At 42.9% G+C, this 21,393-nt stretch overlaps 1 protein-coding gene across 1 annotated transcript in view; it reads right to left on the bottom strand.

The window, feature by feature from the left end:
• Positions 1–394: 394 nt before the first annotated feature.
• LOC131196009 (flavin-containing monooxygenase 5-like) overlaps positions 395–21,393 on the bottom strand; it is a 75,239-nt gene continuing 54,240 nt past the window's right edge. The window contains exons 7-10 of the mRNA XM_058178378.1: positions 16,222–16,421; positions 13,657–14,009; positions 12,748–12,820; positions 395–1,173 (exon numbers count right to left, since the gene is read on the bottom strand). Coding sequence (XP_058034361.1) covers positions 828–1,173; positions 12,748–12,820; positions 13,657–14,009; positions 16,222–16,421 — 972 coding nt within the window. The 3' untranslated portion in view covers positions 395–827. The remainder of the gene's footprint in view (positions 1,174–12,747; positions 12,821–13,656; positions 14,010–16,221; positions 16,422–21,393) is intronic.

The following is a 21,393-nucleotide window of genomic DNA, read 5'->3' as shown; positions in this document are numbered from 1 at the left end:
CCAAGTACTGGGACAACATTTTCATGTCAAAATGCATTGAATATTGAATCTGATGAGTTTTAAAGCAATAGAGTATCAAGGTAACACTGTAACACTCCATATTCCAAAACATGTCTTTCCACCATGCCCTGCAAACATAACCCAAAGTTGAATTCATTATAACTGGAAAATTCCCATGGAATGATTTACGCTGTTTGGCAAACACTGAGGAGTTGGGAAAATGGTACAGAACTGTAGTTTTTTTCCCATCTGGAACATCATTCCCATCCCTACCTGGGAAATCTATTAGGGAATCTTGGCAACAAAGGAAACAGGTACATTACATTAAAAATTACTCTTTTTTTCCATGTCTTATCTCAGTGTTCTTTCCATTCAGACACAGTTACAGCATCTGTCTGTTTACAAATATTTTATTGCAGGGAGGTAAAATTTCTAGAGAAGTTCCAGGTAATGTTATTTGTACAGGTTATACTTAGGCAGATTACTTTGCTTCACACTTAAGAAAATGCATTCTCATCTAGCAAAACTGACTCACATGAATTGAAGGATAACAGAAATATATGATACAGACAGAACTTTATTATCATTGATCAATAAAAGTACAATCAATAAAATGTTAACACAAACTGTCCCCTAACAAGAAATATTAACAATCATTTGTGGGTGAAACACATAATGTAGTAAAGGTTTGCTGCTTTTAGAGAAATAAAGTCTGCTTATATGTGCAGACTTAACAGGTAAATTATTAAACGCACAAAGATGAAAATCGTAATGCCAAAATTCATGTAGGTTGGGATTGGCATTAGGGGAATAGGACTTCTGTAGACTTAAAAATAAGCCCAAATTGCAGCAAACAGAACCAGAAGGCCAACCAACTTAAACCAAAGGGGCACTGAGGTATTGTTGTCTGATTGGGTAACTGGCCTGGTTCTCAAGGGTTTCAAGATCCGCTCATGCTGGGTCAGGATAGCGTTTCTGGCTCCCTCCCATTTTCCTGGTCCTTGCAAGCGATATTGATATGGAGTACACGGCCCAAAGAAAAGCTCCTGGGCCAGCTTATGATCTGTGATAAACCAGGACCATATGTTGGGCTTGACCCCGATCAGAGAAGCCAGTTCATCCATATATTCTATGTAGTCCACTTGGATGGTGTGACGTTGACTTTTCACATACCTGAAAAAGATAAGCAGGAGGAAGAATGGTTAACAACTCTAAAATGCCTGGATGGCCTAGAGCAGGGGTAGTCAACCTTTTTATATCTACCGCCCACTTTTGTATCTTTGTTAGTAGTAAAATTTTCTAACCGCCCAATGGTTCCACGGTAATGCGCCATATATCATCATCTGCGCATGCCTCTCGCGCATCGTGGATTGGGTTTGGGGTGGGCGCTGGCTACCAGCTCTGCTTGTCTGTTACAGCTGGGTGGTGTGGGGGAAGATGTGCGAGCTATTCTGGGACGAGGCTCTTTTGTTTGTGGTCGCACTATAGTGCCATTTAGTTTCACTTAGGTAACGTGAACTAAACTTATGTGTGGGCAATACAAATAGTATATTTTCAGAAATTAAATTGTCAGGGGGAATTTTATGAAAACCTAATGAAAATGTTTTTAAATAATGCTATGAATTTTTTTTAAAAAGTCAATTAAATTAAAAAAAAGGAAAGTGCTTCAGTATTGGACAAAACCCCTACCGCCCACAATGAAAGCTGGACCGCCCACTAGTGGGCGGTAGGGACCAGGTTGACTACCACTGGCCTAGAGTAAAAACAATTACAAAATGCAATCTAAAAACCAAAACGGCAGAAGAAAGAACAACTAATGAAGAACAGTACAGCACAGAAAATCCAAGGTCTGGAGATTTAGCAGGTTTTTGAGGCTCTTTTAAATATGGGAGTGGGGCCAGGTGTATCTTAGGGCAGATGTTCCAGAGGACAGGGACTGCAAGGAAGAAGGTACCTAGAAGATGCCTGGCCTTAGACATTAAGAGCTGTTCTGGGGAAGGGAGTCCAAAAGGGTTTTCTCCAATGATATTAATTTTATCAGAGCTGCATTTCTAAGCATAATTTAGATAATAATGTAATCAGTAAACAAGGACCTCACAGGGAACACCTAAGCTAGCAAAAAGTTTTTATAACCATGATCTTCAATATTTCCTAAAGTGAAAGCCTATTTCAATCTGTTTTCAAAGACGGGTACCATTTCTATTTATTTTCTTCCCATTTTTATCATTTTCTTTCACATTTTTTACTGCATTTTCTTTTTCATATGTAAGTCCTCAATTGTGATGATGGAATTGTAGCTGCTATCAACCATTTAAATGTTGGACTGATCTAGAAAATTCATTATAGGATATGAAAAGAAAATCTGCCATGACTGATGGCAATGGAGATACTAATTTGCACTAATTTGCTCCTTCTCCAAGATGGCGCCGACGAAGGCTGTCTCAGTGAAATGGTCTCTAATTGTTTCTTTATTTCTAATTGTTCTCTGTGACTCACTACGGATTTCCTACTCACGAGACCATCTGCTAAAAATTAAGGAACATTTCTTTAAGGAGCAGCTTTCTTTAATCTCACCCCCGCCTGTCTTTACAAACACGGAGGAGATTCTAACACAGGAGGAGGCAATTCCCATGGAGCCATGGATTACTAAAAAAACCAAACGACGGAAACGAAGGAAGAGAGGTAAGCGATCTGGGATCTTAATCAAGCTAAGAACTCGCATTAAAACTCCTCTGCCTTCAATTTTCCTAACAAATATACGCTCACTTGCAAATAAGATGGATGAAATACTCCTCTTAAACAAATATTATTCTGATTTTCGCAATTCAGCAGTCCTATGCTTCTCTGAAACCTGGTTAAATGAATCAATTGAAAATAGCAGCCTGAACATTCCAGGGTTTCAGATTGAACGATCAGACAGGATTCCAGAAACCTCTGGTAAAAAGAAAGGAGGAGGCTTATGCCTATATATTAATAGAAACTGGTGTCAAGATTTTAATATAATTTACAAATTCTGGGACAACAATTTAGAGACTCTAATTATCAACTGCAAACCTTACTATTCGCCTCGTGAATTTTCCTCATTTCTTCATTTCATTGCTGTTGATGTCCCACCACAAGCCTGTGTAAACAAGGCATTACGAACTCTAGCTGACCAAATCATGGAGGCTGAAGCCAAACACCCTGATTCACTGGCCATAGTTTTGGGAGATCTAAACAAGGCAAACTTAAGGAAAGAGCTACCAAAATACTTTCAGCATGTCAATTGTCCCACCAGAGGCAAGAATACTCTAGACCATTGCTACACAACACTAAAAGATGCCTATCGGTCTTTACCACATGCAGCTGTAGGACACTCTGATCATTGCATGATTCATCTTGTACCTGTTTACAGGCAAAGACTTAAAGCCACAAAACCAATAATTAAATCAGTGAAAACCTGGACGGAGGAATCAAAATTAAAGCTACAGGCATGTTTTGACTGCACTGATTGGAATATTTTTAAAGATACCTCTGCAGACCTGGATGAACTCACAGATACTGTAACATCATATGTCAGCTTCTGTGAAGACCTATGTGTACCTACAAGGAACTTGTGAATACACAGTAACAACAAACCTTGGTTTACACCTAAATTTAAGCAGCTACGACATTCCAAAGAGGAAGCCTACAGAAAAGGTGATAAAATGCTGTACAATCAGGCCAGAAATACACTAACAAGGGAGATCAGAGCAGCAAAAAGAAGCTACTCTGAAAAGCTAAAGAATCAGTTTTCAGCAAATGAACCAGCAAACATGTGGAAAACTCTTAAAAATATCACCGGCTATGGCAAACCTCCTTCCCAGGCTGAAGGTAATCAACAACTGGCAGATGACCTGAATGAGTTTTACTGCAGGTTTGAAAGGAAACTACAGCCACCTATCTCCACAATCCCCATCTCAGACACACCAACAACAGCCAAGCCTCCTACAACTGACCCCATTTAATTGCGTTCACAACCCCTAGTGATCACAGAAAAGGAAGTGCAGGACCTATTTCACAGACAAAAGCCAGGAAAAGCTCCAGGCCCAGACAAGATAACTCCTTCTTGCTTAAAAGTCTGTGCTGACCAATTGGCCCCCATCTTCACCCATATTTTCAATAAATCACTAGAGATGTGTTATGTTCCTTCTTGCTTCAAACGCCTACCATCATCCCAGTGCCAAGAAGCCCACCATCAAGGAACTGAATGACTACAGACCAGTTGCTTTAACATCTGTAGTCATGAAAACCTTTGAAAGGCTAGTGCTTTCCTACCTGAAAACCATCACGGATCCGCTGTTAGACCCCTTGCAATTTGCATACCGAGCAAATAGACCAACAGATGATGCTGTTAATATGGCTCTGCACTACATCCTACAACATCTTGAGTCTCCAAAGACCTATGCAAGGGTCCTTTTTGTAGACTTTAGTTCAGCATTCAATACCATCATTCCAGACATTCTTCTAACTAAGCTAAACCAGCTACAGGTACCGGAACAGACTTGTAAGTGGATCACAAGCTTCCTAACAAACAGGAAGCAGCAGGTGAAGCTAAGCAAGATCACATCAAATACCTGTACAATTAGCACAGGGCCCCCAAGGCTGTGTGCTCTCCCACTTCTCTTCTCTGTATACCAATGACTGCATCTCCAATGATCCATCTGTTAAGCTACTGAAGTTCGCAGATGACACAACAGTGATTGGTCTCATTCGAGACAATGACGAATCCGATATAGACGAGAGGTCGAACGACTAGCCTTGTGGTGCAACCAAAACAATCTGGAACTGAACACACTCAAAACCGTAGAAATGGTGGTAGACTTTAGGAAAACCCTTCCATACTTCCACCTCTCACAATACTTGACAACACAGTATCAACAGTAGAAACCTTCAAATTTCTGGGTTCTATCATATCGCAAGATCTCAAATGGACAGCTAACATCAAAACATCATTAAAAAGGACAACAAAGAATGTTCTTTCTGCGCCAACTCAGTAAGCTCAAACTGCCCAAGGAGCTGCTGATCCAATTCTACAGAGGAATTATTGAGTCTGTCATTTGCACCTCTATAACTGTCTGGTTCGGTTCTGCAACCCAACAAGAAAAACACAGACTTCAGAGGATAATTAGAACTGCAGAAAAAATAATTGCTACCAACCTGCCTTCCATTGAGGACCTGTATACTGCACGAATCAAGAAGAGGGCCGCGAAAATATTTGCAGATCCCTCGCATCCTGGACATAAACTGTTTCAACTCCTACCCTCAAAACGACGCTATAGAGCACTGCACACCAGAACAACTAGACACAAGAACAGTTTTTCCCCGAAGGCCATCACTCTGCTAAACAAATAATTCCATCAACACTGTCAGACTATTTACTGAATCTGCACTACTATTAATCGTTTCATAGTTCCCATCACCAATCTCTTTCCACTTATGACTGTATGACTATAACTTGTTGCTGGCAATCCTTATGATTTATATTGATATATTGACCATCAACTGTGTTGTAAATGTTGTACCTTGATGAACGTATCTTTTCTTTTATGTACACTGAGAGCATATGCACCAAGACAAATTCCTTGTGTGTCCAATCACACTTGGCCAATAAAATTCTATTCTATTCTAAAAATTCTATTCTATTCTATATTTTTTCTCAGCTTGATTTTCTGATGTGTGTAATTGAGGGAATCAATCAAAGATTTGGCAGATTTTGGTCTAGATCAAGCCCTGCTTCCCTCCCTCAGCTCAGAATTATAAGTCTCTGTTTTTCTGGTTGTTATTTACTTTTCATGTGGTTTGAACCCAATTCAGATTTGCAGATTTCAGATTTGTGTAACAGCTACGTTTGCCATGGCATTATTGCTGAATCTTGTTGGGACTAGGAGCACATTGCCCACATGGGAGTTGATTCCCACACAATCTCAGTGCAACTGATGTGGAATTGCTAGGTTTCACAAACTCATGACCTGAAATGCAATTGCCCCTGCTATCACTCTTGCCTCTAGATCAGGGGTGTCAAACTCACATCATCACGGCGACATCATGTGATGTATTGGGACTTTTTTCCCCTTTGCTAAACTGGGCATGGGCTTGGCCAGCATGTGACACATCTGGCCTGCAGGCCGCAAGTTTCACAGCCCTACTCTAGATCATTCAGACTGTCTGCAATCAGCATCTTTGGTTTTATCTGGATTAAATATCCATTTATTTGCCCTCATCTGTCTTAAAGATATTTCTAGATACTTGCTCAACCGTTCCCAACCTTCATGAAATATACAAGTGGAGAATGAAAGTAAAATTGCATTCTACTGACACCACAATTGCAATTTATACATAATTCCTGTCACCAGTTTCTGCAAATGATAAAAATGAAGAGCTCTTTCAAGGAAAATCCTAAGGAAAAAAAATATCCAAACCAGATCATAAAAAAGCAGCCCTTTAACCAGTGAAGAGTTTTATCTCTGACAACAGAATCATCATTAATGTCTGGGAAAGATGGGCAATCCTCTAAAACAATGCTTCTCAAACACTGTTAAATTGGAGGAAAGTATTTTTTCTTTGGGTAACGACACATAATCTTATTATCCAATCACAACAGGGAAAATTAAATTGATTTAAAGTGTTTTACCTACACTGAATAAAAAGAACTTTCTGATAAGTGGTTTTACATAATGAAGAAAGAAGTTTGAGAAGCATGCCTCTAAAATGAAATAGTAAAGGCATGATTGCAAGACGGGACATTTTAGGAGATCAATACAGATGTGGGAGCTTTCTAAAATACTGAAAAGGACATGAGTTGTAATTGGATGGGGCAGGAGGTAAAACCAAACCAGGATTCAAGGCAATTGCCAGAAATTAAGGATTCTACCCTTGTAGCCCATTTTGATGGGCGTCTGAAGTGCTTAGCCCATTTCTTAGTCCAGGCTTGGCACTACATGGAATGCTATGGAGCACTGTATTCAGATGATGCAGTCCTCATTGATGCCACTGCTGTCAACCTAGAGGAAGATGCCTCAGAGTGCCTGGTGTCACTACATGCCGAGGACCCTCCTGGAGTTAACCAATCTCAATGCTTTTATGTAAGCCTTGCAAAAGTGTTTCGAAGACCCTCTTGCAATCCAGCATGCAGAGACGCCATCTGGGACATTAAGTTGGGGAAGTGGCTAGTAATAGAATACATTCAAGATTTCCACCAGCTGGCCGGTCATCTGGCCTGTTGATTACCTATTTCCGAGAAGGGCTGAAAAAGGAGGTATACCATACATGCCTATCCCGGAGGATGGAATCATCTCACCAGTGAAGTGGAAATCAATCTGATGGAGTTCCATGAGCATGCAGAATGAGAGAGCTGAGGTCATCATCCACCTGAGAAACAAGGAGCCCCAAAAGGAGAAAGAGGAGTTGCAGCCCTTGCCAAGATGGGCAAAATGCACCAAGGCCCTACCAGGTGTTTCCACTGCAGCAAAGGGCACAGAATAGCCAAGTGTCCTGCACCACTCCTGATGATCGCTCCCCAGCTCTAGGGCCAACCAAAGAAGGAGAAGAGCTTATCAAAACCAAAGGAAGGTGGTCGGAAAGGAGTGAAGATTGTAGAGTTTACCCCACCATCCAACGAGGAGGAGGGAATGCTGACCAAAAACACTCCAGCTGTACTTGAGAATGACAGAAAAAGGGAATGCAACCCGATGGTAAGTGATACCATCTTCCCCAAGACCGTTAGGATAGAAATAATGGTAGCTTCCTCAGGGTGAAATGGGTACCTTACGGCCCTGCTAGACCCAGGGTGCACCAGATGTCTAGTTATCCTTGGTGTGGAAAAAAACTGGGAATGCAGCTAAGGGAATTGAAAAGACCCATAGCTTTTACCCAGCTGGATAGATTGGTGGCGGGGGGACACCAGCTACATTCCTAACTGAACTAGTGGAGATGAGGGTAGGGGCCCATGTAGAAACTGACTCATTGAGACTGAATGACTGAAACCATGGTCCTGGGGCTTGTGTGATTCAAAAAGTGGAACCCCCGCATAGATTGGGAGTGAAATCAAGTGAAGATGTAGAAGAAACCCTGTGACCAGGAAACCGGCACAAAAATGCCAAAAAATGTTCACGAGTGACTAATTAGAAAAGTGAAAGCTGAAGAAAAACCCAGGCAGGCCAGAATCTAGTGAATGTTGGGATTTGGCCAAGGTGTTCACTGAAAAGGAATCTGATGTGCTTCCCCCCCGATTGCCCTATAGACTGTGCCATCGAGATTGTCCCTGTGGCCCAGCTATCAACACCTAAGTTGTACTTGATGACACTTAAGACAAATGGAGGAAATCCAAGCATTTATTGACAAAAACCTAGCCAGGGGTTTTATTCAACTGGCAAAGAGCATGACAGCCTCCATGCTTTTTAGAGAGAAAAAAGATAGGTCACTTAGGATGTGCATGGACTACTGCGGAGTAAATGCCATTTGCATGGAAAACATATATTTCATCACTTAATGAAAGATATGTTGCAGGGGTGAAATCTAAAAATTTTCCCTACCGGTTCTGTGGGCGTAGCTTAATTGGTGGGCATGGCTTGGTGGTCAGATGACTGGGTGGGCGTTGCCAATAACAATAAATAATAAAAATAATAAAGTACACAAAACAATAAGAGGTACCAAAAACCAACTTTCACACTTTACACACACACAACACAACACAATACAACTGACTCACACACAATGTAAAGCAGCTGCACTTCACCCAAAATGGACCCTGCAATAAGCAGGAACCTCACACAGCCACAAAAAAGCTCAAAAACCAACTTTCACACTTTACCCACACACAACACAACACAACTGACTCACATACACACACACACACAAAATGCCACATACAGGTTTGTGAGATTTTGTGTGTTTGGATAGTTAGAGTGAAACACTACAGAAACACACCAAATCTTAGAAAGCTGCACAAATATTTTATTTTATTATTTTATTTTATTTAGTCAGAGTGGTACTTGAAAAGCTCAGAAAAGCTTTTTCTAAATGCAAAACTATCCAAATGTGAGTTTAATAAAACAAAATTGGATTACCTAGGGTGGGTGTTGGCAACCCGCGGCTCTTTGGGCCCCCTGCTGCGGCTCCCTGTTTCATCACTGGTTGGCCCCTCCCCTCGCTCCTTTTATTTTTTTAGATATTTTTGGAAATCCGGGCTGGCTGAGGAATGATTGCCAGCCATGGCAGAGGCTTCCCTTTGGGAGACTCTACTCCCCCTCCTCCTCCTCTTGTGACCCCCTGGTGGGCTGTGGCTGAGCCGGGAGCATGCACACGCATGGGGAGACCCTCCTCAAGCAAAGCACAGGAAAGACGCTTGTGGGGCAGGCGGCTGCTCACTTAAGAAGGGTGAGCGAAGGTGCCCTGTACCTGCCTTTGTGCCACATTTGCACGTAAGGCAGCCTTCGTTTCCTGCCACTTCAGGCTGGAGTTCACACCCTCTGTGCTCAGCCAAAGAGCTGCAGGGGGTGGGGGATGACATGGCAAGGCGATGGCCATAGCCTCAATGCCAGAAGCCGTGTCCTGTTAACACGCTCCTTAAGTGCGCGCGTACGCTCCCGGCTCAGCCACAACCAGCCAGGGGTTCGCGAGAGGAGAAGGAGTGGGGGAAGGAGGAGGACAGTTGCCTGAAGAGAAGCCTCCACTGCTACTGGTGATCTTTCCTCAGCCAGCCCAGATTTCCAAAAAGAAGAAAGAAAAGGAGTAACGAAGCACTCCAAGAAAAGCTTGCTGGCTTGGCCCAGCCATGGCTTTCTGAGAGAGAGTGAGCAAGAGAGAGAAAGACAGACAGACAAGCAGACAGTGGGAAGAGAGGGTGGGGCCAGCGGTAGCTGTGCTCCCACACCCATCAGCCCCTACACTCACTGCCTCCTGCACTTAAAAAACAAGACTTCCCCCAAAATAAGCCCATGCTTATTTTCAAGCCAAAAACAAAATAAGACCAGCTCTTATTTTTGGGAAAACATGGTAATATCAACCTTGTTAACTCTCAAGACAGTTTTTCCACTATGTATTCAAAACTGACTGATATATATGTAGCTTTGCTCAATTTTTGGCTTTGTGCTTATTGCTCACATAAGCACAAAGCCAAAAACTCCAGCCTGAAGTTGACGAGTGAGACCTCGTCGAAACGTCATCTAGATACTTTCGATCTTCCACGGGAAACGACCCGAATATGCCAAAATCTATCTATCTATCTATCCACACACACACACACACACACACACACACACGCACACATGTTTGATTTATATGTGTATGTGTGTGTGTGTTTTGCTGATAAAGAAATAAAGGGAGACTAGTATAGATCTATTTCAAGCTATATAGGTAGTCATACCCTTACTCGGATTTGAACTTGGCCTGCCTGCATATTAGTCACTTGTATTAACCTCTGAGCCACAAGTTCTCCTCCCTTTATCAGCTGAGCCAGGGGAGAGATTAAGTGTTCTTCTGTTGAAGCACCTGGTCTGCCCCAGTATGGGAGGGAGCATACTGCTTCTCTTTCGCCTTTAACTTTAATATAATATAATAATATAATATAATATAATATAATATAATATAATATAATATAATATAATATAATATAATATAATATAATATAATATAATATAATATAATATAATTAATATAATATAATATAATATAATATAATATAATATAATATAATATAATATAATATAATATAATATAATATAATATAATATAATATAATATAATATAATATAATATAATATAACAACAGAGTTGGAAGGGACCCAAGAGGCCTTCTAGTCCAACCCCCTGCCCAGGCAGGAAACCCTACACCATCTCAGTCAGATGGTTATCCAACATTTTCTTTAAAATTTCCAGTGTTGGAGCATTCACAACTTCTGCAGGCAAATCGTTCCACTTATTAATTGTTCTAACTGTCAGGAAATTTCTCCTTAGTTCTAAGTTGCTTCTTTCCTTGATCAGTTTCCACCCATTGCTTCTTGTTCTACCCTCAGGTGCTTTGGAGAACAACCTGACTCCCTCTTCTTTGTGGCAACCCCTGAGATATTGGAACACTGCTATCATGTCTCCACTAGTCCTTCTTTTCATTAAACTAGACATACCGAGTTCCTGCAACCGTTCTTCATATGTTTTAGCCTCCAGTCCCCTAATCATCTTTGTTGCTCTTCTCTGCACTCTTTCTAGAGTCTCAACATCTTTTTTACATCGCGGCGACCAAAACTGAATGCAATATTCCAAGTGTGGCCTTACCAAGGCATTATAAAGTGGCACTAATACTTCACGTGATCTTGATTCTATCCATCTGTTTATGCAGCCCAGAACTGTGTTGGCTTTTTTAGCAGCTGCTGCACACTGCTGGCTCATATCTAAATGGTTATCCACTAGGACTCCAAGATCCCTCTCACAGGTACTATTATTGAGCAAGGTACCACATATACGGTACCTGTGCATTTTGGTTTTTTTGCCTAAATGTAGAACCTTACTTTTTTCACTGTTGAATTTCATTTTGTTAGATAGCGCCCAATGTTCAAGTCTGTCAAGATCTTTCTGTAACTTGAGCCTATCTTCTGGAGTGTTGACTATTCCTGCCAGCTTGGTGTCATCTGCAAATTTGATGAGTTCCCCATCTATCCCCTCGTCCAAGTCATTGATGAAGATGGTGAAGAGTACTGGGCCTAAAACAGAGCCTTGAGGTACTCCATTGCATACTTCCCTCCATCTGGATGTAGTTCCGTTGAGGACTACACGTTGAGTGCGGTTGGTCAGCCAGTTATGAACCCATCTGGTGGTGGTGCTGTCTAACCCACATTTTTCTACTTTATCTAGTAGTAGGTTATGGTCTACTTTATCAAATGCTTTACTGAAGTCCAGTAAATTATATCGACAGCATTCCTCTGGTCTACTAATTTTGTCACTTTGTCAAAGAATGCAATAAGATTAGTCTGGCATGATCTGTTTTTGACAAACCCATGTTGGCTTTTGGTTATTACTTTGTTTGCTTTTATTTGTTTCTATTTGGTTATTACTTTGTTTGCCTTATCAGCAAAACACAAATTTGGTGCAAAAATAGTTTGTCATGAAAGTGACTGCTTGACCGGTCCTGGATTGGAGTTGAAAAGTAAAAGGAAAGTAGTATGCTCCCTCCCATATTGGGGCAGACCAGGTGCTTCGACAGAAAAACAATTTCTTACATATAATGCAACTCTACCTCCTCCTTTGTTAGGTCTGTTTCTTTTAAACAATTTATATCCTTCTAACAATACATTCCAATCATGGGGTTCATCCCACCAAGATGGCAACAATAATGGCAACAATATTGTGTACTATGACTTCAAGTTCACTCTGTTTGTTCCTCATATTTGAGCATTAGTCTATAGACATCTGCGTTTTCAGAGATCCGTTACAAAGAGAATGGACATGGGAAAAAATACTGAATTTCATTTAGGAAGAAATCTATCACTGAGCCTCAACTGCTCAGTGAGTATCAACTGATTGTTCTGAAATATAGTAAATATTTAGTTTCTACCTCTTTTGAATGTCTCTAAAAGGCTTTAACGTTGGGAAGCCTGACAGTATCACCTGCTTAGAAAAGTCTGCAAATATATTACAGGACAGAAGATCACCAATCCAAGCTACATGTTTACCAATTATTATGCTTAAAGTAAGTATTAGAATACTGATACGCATTTCACCAATTGAAATACATACCGTTTTGCCATGGAAAACTTCTTAACAATAATATCAGATATCATTTCACTTGTTGATGGCAGCTCAGCAAGCCCTAAAAAAGTGAGGCAAAGATTAAGATATGATACTTTTAATAGATCTAAAGGAAAGTAAGTTTCTAAAGATAGGGAAATGAAAACAAAGAATTTCTGAAAACACTTTCATTCAGCTAAATTAAAACATTCTATCAAGAATGGATGGAATTATCTTTTCCTCTGTGATGTTCTATGCATAATTAAGATTGACTGGTTAAATGGGAAGATTTCTGAAGATAGTCCATATAAGGAAGTTTTTTCCAATGGCAGCTCTCATTAGATAAACATTTTAATGCCAGAAAATAAATGCCAGTACCAGGGGTGAAATCCAGCAGGTTCTGGAGAACCGGTAACGGAAATTTTGAGCAGTTCAGAAAATCGGTAGGGGATATTTTGAGTAGTTTGGAGAACTGAAAAATACCACCTCTGGCTGGCCCCAGGGTGGGGTGGGAATGGAGATTTTGCAATATCCTTTCCCCAGGAGTGGGAGGGAATGGGGATTTTGCAGTATCCTTCCCCTGGAGTGGGGTGGGAATGGAGATTTTGCAATACCCTTTCCCTGCCATGTCCACCAAGCCACGCCCACAGAACCGGTAATAAAAAAATGGATTTCACCACTGCCCAGTACTATCAGAGTAGCCATTTCTAAGCATTGTTTGTAATTTTCATTCTGAAAATATAGCTGGTTTCAGTTGATGTGTTGTCCAGACTGTTATAATAATTCAGTTAGCATGTTGTGTAAACTTAAAACAACTGGATTATTTCAGTACAGTTCAGTTAACCATGATAAATATAGTGTGAACCCAATGCCCAAAATTAGTACATTAATATCCAGACAAACTTTGAAAGAACTTACCCTTAAAGACACGTGTGGCCCAGCGAGCTTGCAGTTCTGCAATGGGCATGATGGCACCCAGTGGCTGCACAAGACCAATGATTGCTAGTGTGGGTTTCTCCAGATGAGGTGAGAAGACAAACTTAAATAAGGAAATCTGATTTTCAAAAACTCTCATGAAGCTCCCAAGGAAAGGAAATGAGAAACTGTATCCCGTAGCAAAGATAACATAATCTATATCCTCTTCCTTGGAACCATCTTCAAAGATAGCAGCAGTATCAGTAAACTCAGTGATATTTGGTTTTATGACAATTTTCCCTGAAATAATGCAATTTGGGAGATCATCATTGATTGTTGGATGCTGGCTGTTAAGTCTGTAGGAGGAAAAACAAAATGTTGATAGTGATGCAAAGGAGCTACAGTAACACAATGTCAATAGAAACTTTGCCAAAAGCAAAATTAGAAAGGGTGATCAGAGAAAGTACAACTAGCTAATTTATTATAGCACAATTTAGCAGAACTATTACAGGGAGACCCTATATTGTTCACAAGTCTGCCTATATAGGATTTATTCGTGATTTGTTATTGGGTCAGCTGAACATTCTACTAACCTCTGCCATCTCATTCTCTTAACTCTTAAGTTATCTGGGACAATATATTCCATCACTGAAGAAGTGAGCAGGGGAAGTCTTACTTCAGAGGAATAATTTATTTTGCAATTTTATTTAAGAGGAGAGAGAGAAAGAAGAAAAAGCTGGAAGGGGACATACAAAGGGTCACAGACTGAAATAAAATACAAAAATCATAAAAGGGCAAGGTATTGCCATATAGGAAGATATGCTAGAATATTTAGGACTGTGGTGCAATGACTGGAGAGTGGATGAGATTTTACCCACTATATGAGTGTGCAGCCACTTAATAAATTAAATAGTTAGCAAAAGTTCTCAGAATAGCCTGGGAGAGATTATATGCTACTTTACATGCTACCCTGGGCAATTATCAAAAGATTCTGTGCCATTGATAAATTTTTCATATTATCATTAAGATGGGATATCATGGCACCATGGTGACAAGGGTTTGAAATGCTTCAATTGTTTTATTGATTTTGGAGTGAGCCATGTAGGATTATTGTATAAGATAAGTAGCCATTTTAATCTTAAATAAATATTTTAAAAACCCACTTGTTGTAGTCCTGGAATCAGTGAGTGCTAAAATGAACTTGAGTGTTATTAAAACAATCACTTTAAAGCTTCTAGGACTGGTACTTAAATGAGATTTAAAATAATTACTAGATATTTTAGTAGCTGTGAATTAAATTCTAGATAAAGAAAACACAATGTTTTTGCTTCATGGACCACATAAATTACCTATTGATGTCTTGAAAACCAGAGAGACATACTCTCAGTCATACATTATCCACTTTCCCCATTCCAATCTTTTTAAGATTTCTATTCCTCCAGTAACATTATTTCTAATTGCTGACTTTCCACTGCACCTTCTTGGTGCTTCAGATAATTGCAAGGGATGAGAAAGCTGTATCTGAAGTTCTGCTTCAGACTCTGGATTCCCAAAAGATGGGTTTTTATCAGAGATGTTATCCAAATATTAGGATCCAGTTATTTCAGGGCAAACAAGAGCTCAGGGCTCCTAGACTTTCAGAGGTTTGCAATCCAGTCCAGAATTGTAGGTAGCTGAGGGCCTGATTATTTGGATTAGACAAACTGAAAGGAGCACTTGTCAGCCCTAAAAGATAGACCAGATCAAAAAACAATTACATTGTATAGGCCTAAATCTACTTTTATAAACATGTTTCCCCTCCTCCCTCTTTTACATTTTTTCTTCCATTCAATTATATCTATTCCATGGAGTCTGCCTGAACAAGTCCCTGCATTTTTCTTGACAAGATTTTTTTAAAAAATGGTTTGCCATCACCTCCTTCCTATGCAGGAGAAGAAAGTGACTGGTCTTAGGTTACCCAGCTACATTTAGTCTAAGGTGGACTAGAATTCACAGACTCCCAGTTTCTAGCCTGATGCCTTAACCACTACACCAAACCCCCTCTTTTATACATTAGAGGAAATGTATGTCTGATATATTTTTGTAACCTTCCCCCTAGTCTGCGCTTAAGCAATATTTCTTTACTCTTTACACCACCACAGAGAACATGGGTTATTGAGGGTTCATGAAAGTATTCAGCAAATAGGCCCCTTAATGAATTATGTTTTCTCAAGGGATAGCTGAAACATCTAAGAAGCCAGCTGGTCCTCATCCATTCTCTGCCCATAGCTGCTGAGCATCAAACTCAGCTGGAGGTTCCTGGTCTCAGAAAAAGCTAACTTCAGAGTTGGTAAGGAAAAAAGAAAACTGATTCCCGGCTCTAACATACCCTGTGTAAACAGAAGAGGAAGTTAGTATCCAATAAGTTATGATAGATATTGTAGCCACCCTACTTAATTAGCGGTAAATAATGGACTGGTCAGTATTTAATTGGCATCAACATACAGCATCTTGGCTGTGTGCTGGAAGAAAAGTGAGATACATTTTTTAAAAATTAAGAAGGCAAAGTAGCATATTATTGTAGAATACCTGTGTTTTGGTTTCAAGCCATAATGAGAATGATCGAATCTGTTATTTAATTTGTACTGTATCAACTGATCAATCGTGGACAAGGGAAGACATTGTTTCAGGAATAAATGAGCTCGAGTACTTAATACAACATCAATTGGATAGCCTTTATCACCAATTCGGCCTAATATCCATGCTCCTCGGCGAGTGCTGAGGAAAACCTGGACAACATAGAGAAAGACAGTATCTTAAACTAACAAATCCACTAATATTTTTTCTTGCTAGTATTGTTTTTGCCATTATTAAAGTATCTGCTAGATGCCAACATACATAAAGTGAACAGACAGAGATGGAAAAGTGAAGTAAACCTGTAACTTATCTCATTATTCTTTTATCCTGGATAAATTGTGTAGAAAAGATTTCTAATACTTTTCCTGTATTATTTTGTTTCTAATCAAGAATACAAAGATGATCTAATTGAAGATAATGCAAATTTGGGTTACTTTTACTGCTTTCCTGTCTCTTTGCTAATTATGTCTGATGATTGCCACATCAGTATATGTATTGCCACATGTAATGTATCTGACTTTTGAAGGGAACTTTTGGAGGGAAAATATTTGTTAATGATTGGCTGGTACCTCAGCCAGAAAAGTATATAAGGAGAGCTTCTCCTAGAGTTCTTTGCTGGGTTCACACCATACAATGAAGAGCTGTTGTTACAAATGTCTTATCTCCTGCCTCCTCAATCACCCAACACTTCATTGGCGATGAGGATGGGATCGAGGTAGGCAGTGAGATCCCAAAAAAGAGCTGACGACTTAGGAACCCAGCCAAGTATCAGAGCGGCAACGATTGAGCAAGACTGACACAACGTCTGCGTATACGCCACCAGTGCCATTCGATCCAGCTAAGAAAAAATGGGGATAATACATAGCACACTTTGAATGCTTTCTCAAAGCAAATGACTTCCAGGGGCTGTCAGACAACCGAAAGTGGGCCTATTTTCTGAGCCACTGTGGCCCTGATGTCTTTGATACTGCAGAATCGCTCTCTGAACCAACCCCAGTACAATCGGTACCCTGACAGGTCCTCCAGACAACCCTAAAGGCACACTACACCCCGGTCCCTTCCAAATTCGTACAGCGGTATGAATTCAGACAAAGACTACAGTGAGAGGGAGAGCTGATCAGTGCATACATGCTGCCCTGCGCAAGGCCATGACGCGTTGTGAATACCAAGACCTTGATGATGTGCTCCTAGAGCAACTAATTTGTGGCGTTAGAGACATTCACCTACAGATGCGACTATTAACCAAGTGTAATCTGACGTTACATGTGGCTCTGGATGAGGCTCTGGATGAGGCACACAAACTTAACGAGGGGTCTTGGGACCCGGAGAGGTGGCATGCGAGGAAGAAGAATCTGTGGGGTTTTTTAAACCGTTTTTTAAATAAGGGTTTTTTAAGGGGGGGGAGGGATTCGACGGGTGGGGGGGAAAACCCGTCGGGGAGGGATCCAGCCCCTGTGCTAGTTCGCGACACTATTCCATCTTGTCCGGAGGCAGGGGGGGAGGACGTTCCAGGTTTAGAGGATGTTCGATCTATGCGGTAAGGGGAGAGGCAGATATGGCGGGGGGGAGGGGCCGTACCGAGTTATGGGAGCACGCGTTCGATGTTTGAAAGCGATCGCGTGCTCCGGCCCCTCTGTCCCTACCCGTTCCTCGGGTGGTCGTGATCCTCAGAGCTTGGATCTTCGGCTGATGTTATGTAATGCCCGGTCCGTGGTTAATAAGGCTCCTCTGATTTGCGACCTTATTCAGGGGGAGTCCGCGGACCTTATGGGCATTACGGAAACCTGGTTGGGCCCAGAGGGAGGGGTCCCCCTGGTTGAGATGTGCCCTCCAGGTTTCCGAGCATTTCATCAGCCGAGGGTCCAAGGTAGGGGTGGGGGGGTGGCGGTTGTTATCAAGGAGGATCTAGAGCCGAGGGAGGCCACTATTCCTCAGATTGCCGGTTGTGAATCCCTTTATGTGCGGTGGGGCTATAGGAATCAGTTGGGCTTGGTGATCGCGTACCTGGCTCCTTGCTGCGTGACCACAGCCCTGCCTGAGCTGTTGGAGGTACTTGCTGCTGTGGCGGTCGAGTCCCCCAGACTTATTGTCATGGGGGATTTCAACCTACCATCAGCTGGCTCGTCATCGACGGCAGCTCGGGAGTTCTTGGCTTCCATGACGGCCTTGGACCTGATTCGAGTAAATGATGGCCCTACGCACACGGGGGGAGGCACACTGGATCTGCTTTATATCTCTGGACAGTGGTTAAATGATCTGGTATTAGATGATTTAGTAACGGAACCAATGTCATGGTCGGATCATTTTCTCCTTCGCCTAGACTTCCGAACCGCCATTCACCACCGCAGGGAGACGGAACCTATACGGTGGTTCCGTCCCAGGCGCCTGATGGACCCTGAGAGGTTCCTGACGGAGCTTGGGCCATTCCCTGAGGATCTGGCCCACGGCACGACTGAGGAACTGGTCGCGGCATGGGAACAGGCCGCGCCGGGCCTGGGACCGTGCCGCGCCTTTGCGGCCCCTGACCCGGCGTAGACCCCGACCGGCCCCGTGGTTCTCCGAGGGGCTGAGGGAGATGAAACGCCGGAGAAGACGCCTGGAGAGCACCTGGAGGTCCAGTCGCTCCGAAACTGATCGGACACTAGTTAGGTCCTATTCTAGGACCTACCTAGTGGCAATGAGGGAAGCGAGGCGTTCCTACGCCTCCACCCTCATTGCGTCGGCAGATAACCGCCCGGCCGCCCTGTTTCGGGTCACCCGCTCTCTCCTACATCAGGAGGTGCGGGATGACCCTTTGCATGGACGAGCCGAGGAGTTTAGCGGTTATCTATACGATAAAATCGCTCAGCTGAGGGACGGTCTGGATCGAATTTGGGATGATCCAAGCGAGGGAGAGGAGGCACGTCTTGTTGAGTCCATTTGGGATGAGTTTGACCCTGTGGCTCCCGAGGACGTGGACAGGTTGTTGGGGAGGCTTCACGGCACGACATGTTTACTGGACCCGTGCCCTTCCTGGCTGGTACTGGCCACTCAGGAGGTGACACGAGGCTGGCTCCAGAGGATTATCAACGCTTTGTTGGAAGGGTTTTCCTGCCGCCTTGAAAGAGGCGGTGGTGAGACCCTCCTTAAGAAGCCTCCTGGACCCAGCTGTTTTGGGTAATTATCGCCCAGTCTCCAACCTTCGCTTTGTTGCGAAGGTTGTAGAGAGTGCCGTGGCGCGACAGCTACCCCAATACCTGGATGAAGACGTCTATCTAGACCCGTTCCAGTCCGGCTTCCGACCCGGATACAGCACGGAGACAGCTTTGGTCGCATTGGTGGATGATCTCTGGAGGGCTCGGGACAGGGTTATTCCTCTGCCCTGGTCCTATTAGACCTCTCAGCGGCGTTCGATACCATCGACCATGGTATCTTGCTGCGCCGGTTGGGGGATTGGGAGTGGAGGCACCGTATATCGGTGGTTCTCCTCCTATCTCTCTGACCGGTCGCAGACGGTGTTGACAGGGGGCAGAGGTCGACCGCGAGGGCCTCACTTGTGGGGTCCCTCAGGGTCGATTCTCTCGCCTTCTGTTCAACATCTACATGAAACCGTTGGGTGAGATCATCAGTGGTTTCGGGGTGAGATACCAGCAGTACGCTGATGACACTCAGCTGTACTTTTCCACCCCGGACCACCCCAATGAAGTTGTTGAAGTGCTGTCCCGGTGTTTGGAAGCCGACGGGTCTGGATGGGGAGAAACAGGCTCAAGCTTAATCCTCCAAGACGGAGTGGCTGTGGATGCCGGCACCCGATTCAGTCAGCTGCAGCCGCGGCTGGCTGTTGGTGGCAGTTATTGGCCCCAAAGGATAGGGTGCGCAACTTAGGTGTCCTCCTGACGATCGGCTGTCGCTTGAAGATCATTTGACGGCCGTCTCCAGGGGCCTTCCACCAGGTTCGCCTGGTTCGCAGTTGCGCCTTCCTTGATCGGGATGCCTTATGCACGGTCACTCATGCTCGTTACCTCTCGCTTGGATTACTGTAATGCTCTCTACATGGGGCTCCTTGAAGTGCGCTCGGAGGCTTCAGTTAGTCCAGAATGCAGCTGCTGGGTTATAGAGGAGCTACGTAGCTCCCATGTAACACCGATCCTGCGCAGGCTGCACTGGCTGCCTGTGGCTCTCGAGTGCACTTTAAGGTGTTGGTAATGACCTTTAAAGCGCCCATGGCTTAGGACCTGGGTACTTACGGGACCGCCTGCTGCTACCACATGCCTCCCACCGACCCGTGCGCTCCCATAGAGAGGGACTTCTCAGGTGCCGTCCGCCAAACAATGCCGGCTGGCGGCCCCAGGAAGGGCCTTCTCTGTGGGGCACCCACACTCTGGAATGAGCTTCCCCGGGTTTCGTCAAATACCTGACCTCCGGACATTTCGTGAACTAAAAACACATCTTTTTATTCGCGGGGCTAACAAATTAGTTTTAAGGGGAAATTTTATTAATTTTAAATGGGGTTTTTAGTATGGAAAATTTTAATTTCAGGCTAATTTAATAAGTTTTTAAAAGGTATTTTAATTTGTATATTGTGTTGTTTTTACTTTTGCCTGTACACCGCCCTGAGTCCTTCGGGAGAAGGGCGGTATAAAAATTAAATTAAATAAATAATAAATAAATAAATAAAACTGTCTACAAAGGCTGCTGAGACCCTGCAGAGACCAGGACCACCACAATCTTCTTCAAAAACAACTCCAGTACACAGAGAAGAAACCCAATCCATGAGCGAGGATGAAGAGGAAGAAGAAAACATTTTTAAAACAGAGAGACCGGGACGCAATGAAGAGAATGGTTGTGCTAGTTGTGGGGGTTTCCACCCGCAAAGCACATGCTGATTCAGGGACGCTATATGTAGGCGATGCGAATAGAAGAGACATTTGGTGCGGGTGTGCCGGGCAAACCAGCCTTCCCATCAAAAAAATAGAGCTGTCACTAAGGCACACAACCAGCTGCTGCCTTTCCTTCAAACAAACCAACCAAAAAAAGGTTCGAAGTCAAACAACTTGGGGCTTTCCAGACTAGAATCAGCCAAGCCACAGCCACCTTGGAAGAAAAGATGCACACAATTGCCGAGATAGAAGGCATCCTGTGCAA

The sequence above is a fragment of the Ahaetulla prasina genome, chromosome 3 (assembly GCF_028640845.1).
Source record: "Ahaetulla prasina isolate Xishuangbanna chromosome 3, ASM2864084v1, whole genome shotgun sequence".
Classification (NCBI taxonomy): Eukaryota; Metazoa; Chordata; class Lepidosauria; order Squamata; family Colubridae; genus Ahaetulla; species Ahaetulla prasina.
The sequence above is the reverse complement of the archived record's forward strand: the minus strand, read 5'-3'. Positions and strand labels throughout refer to the sequence as shown.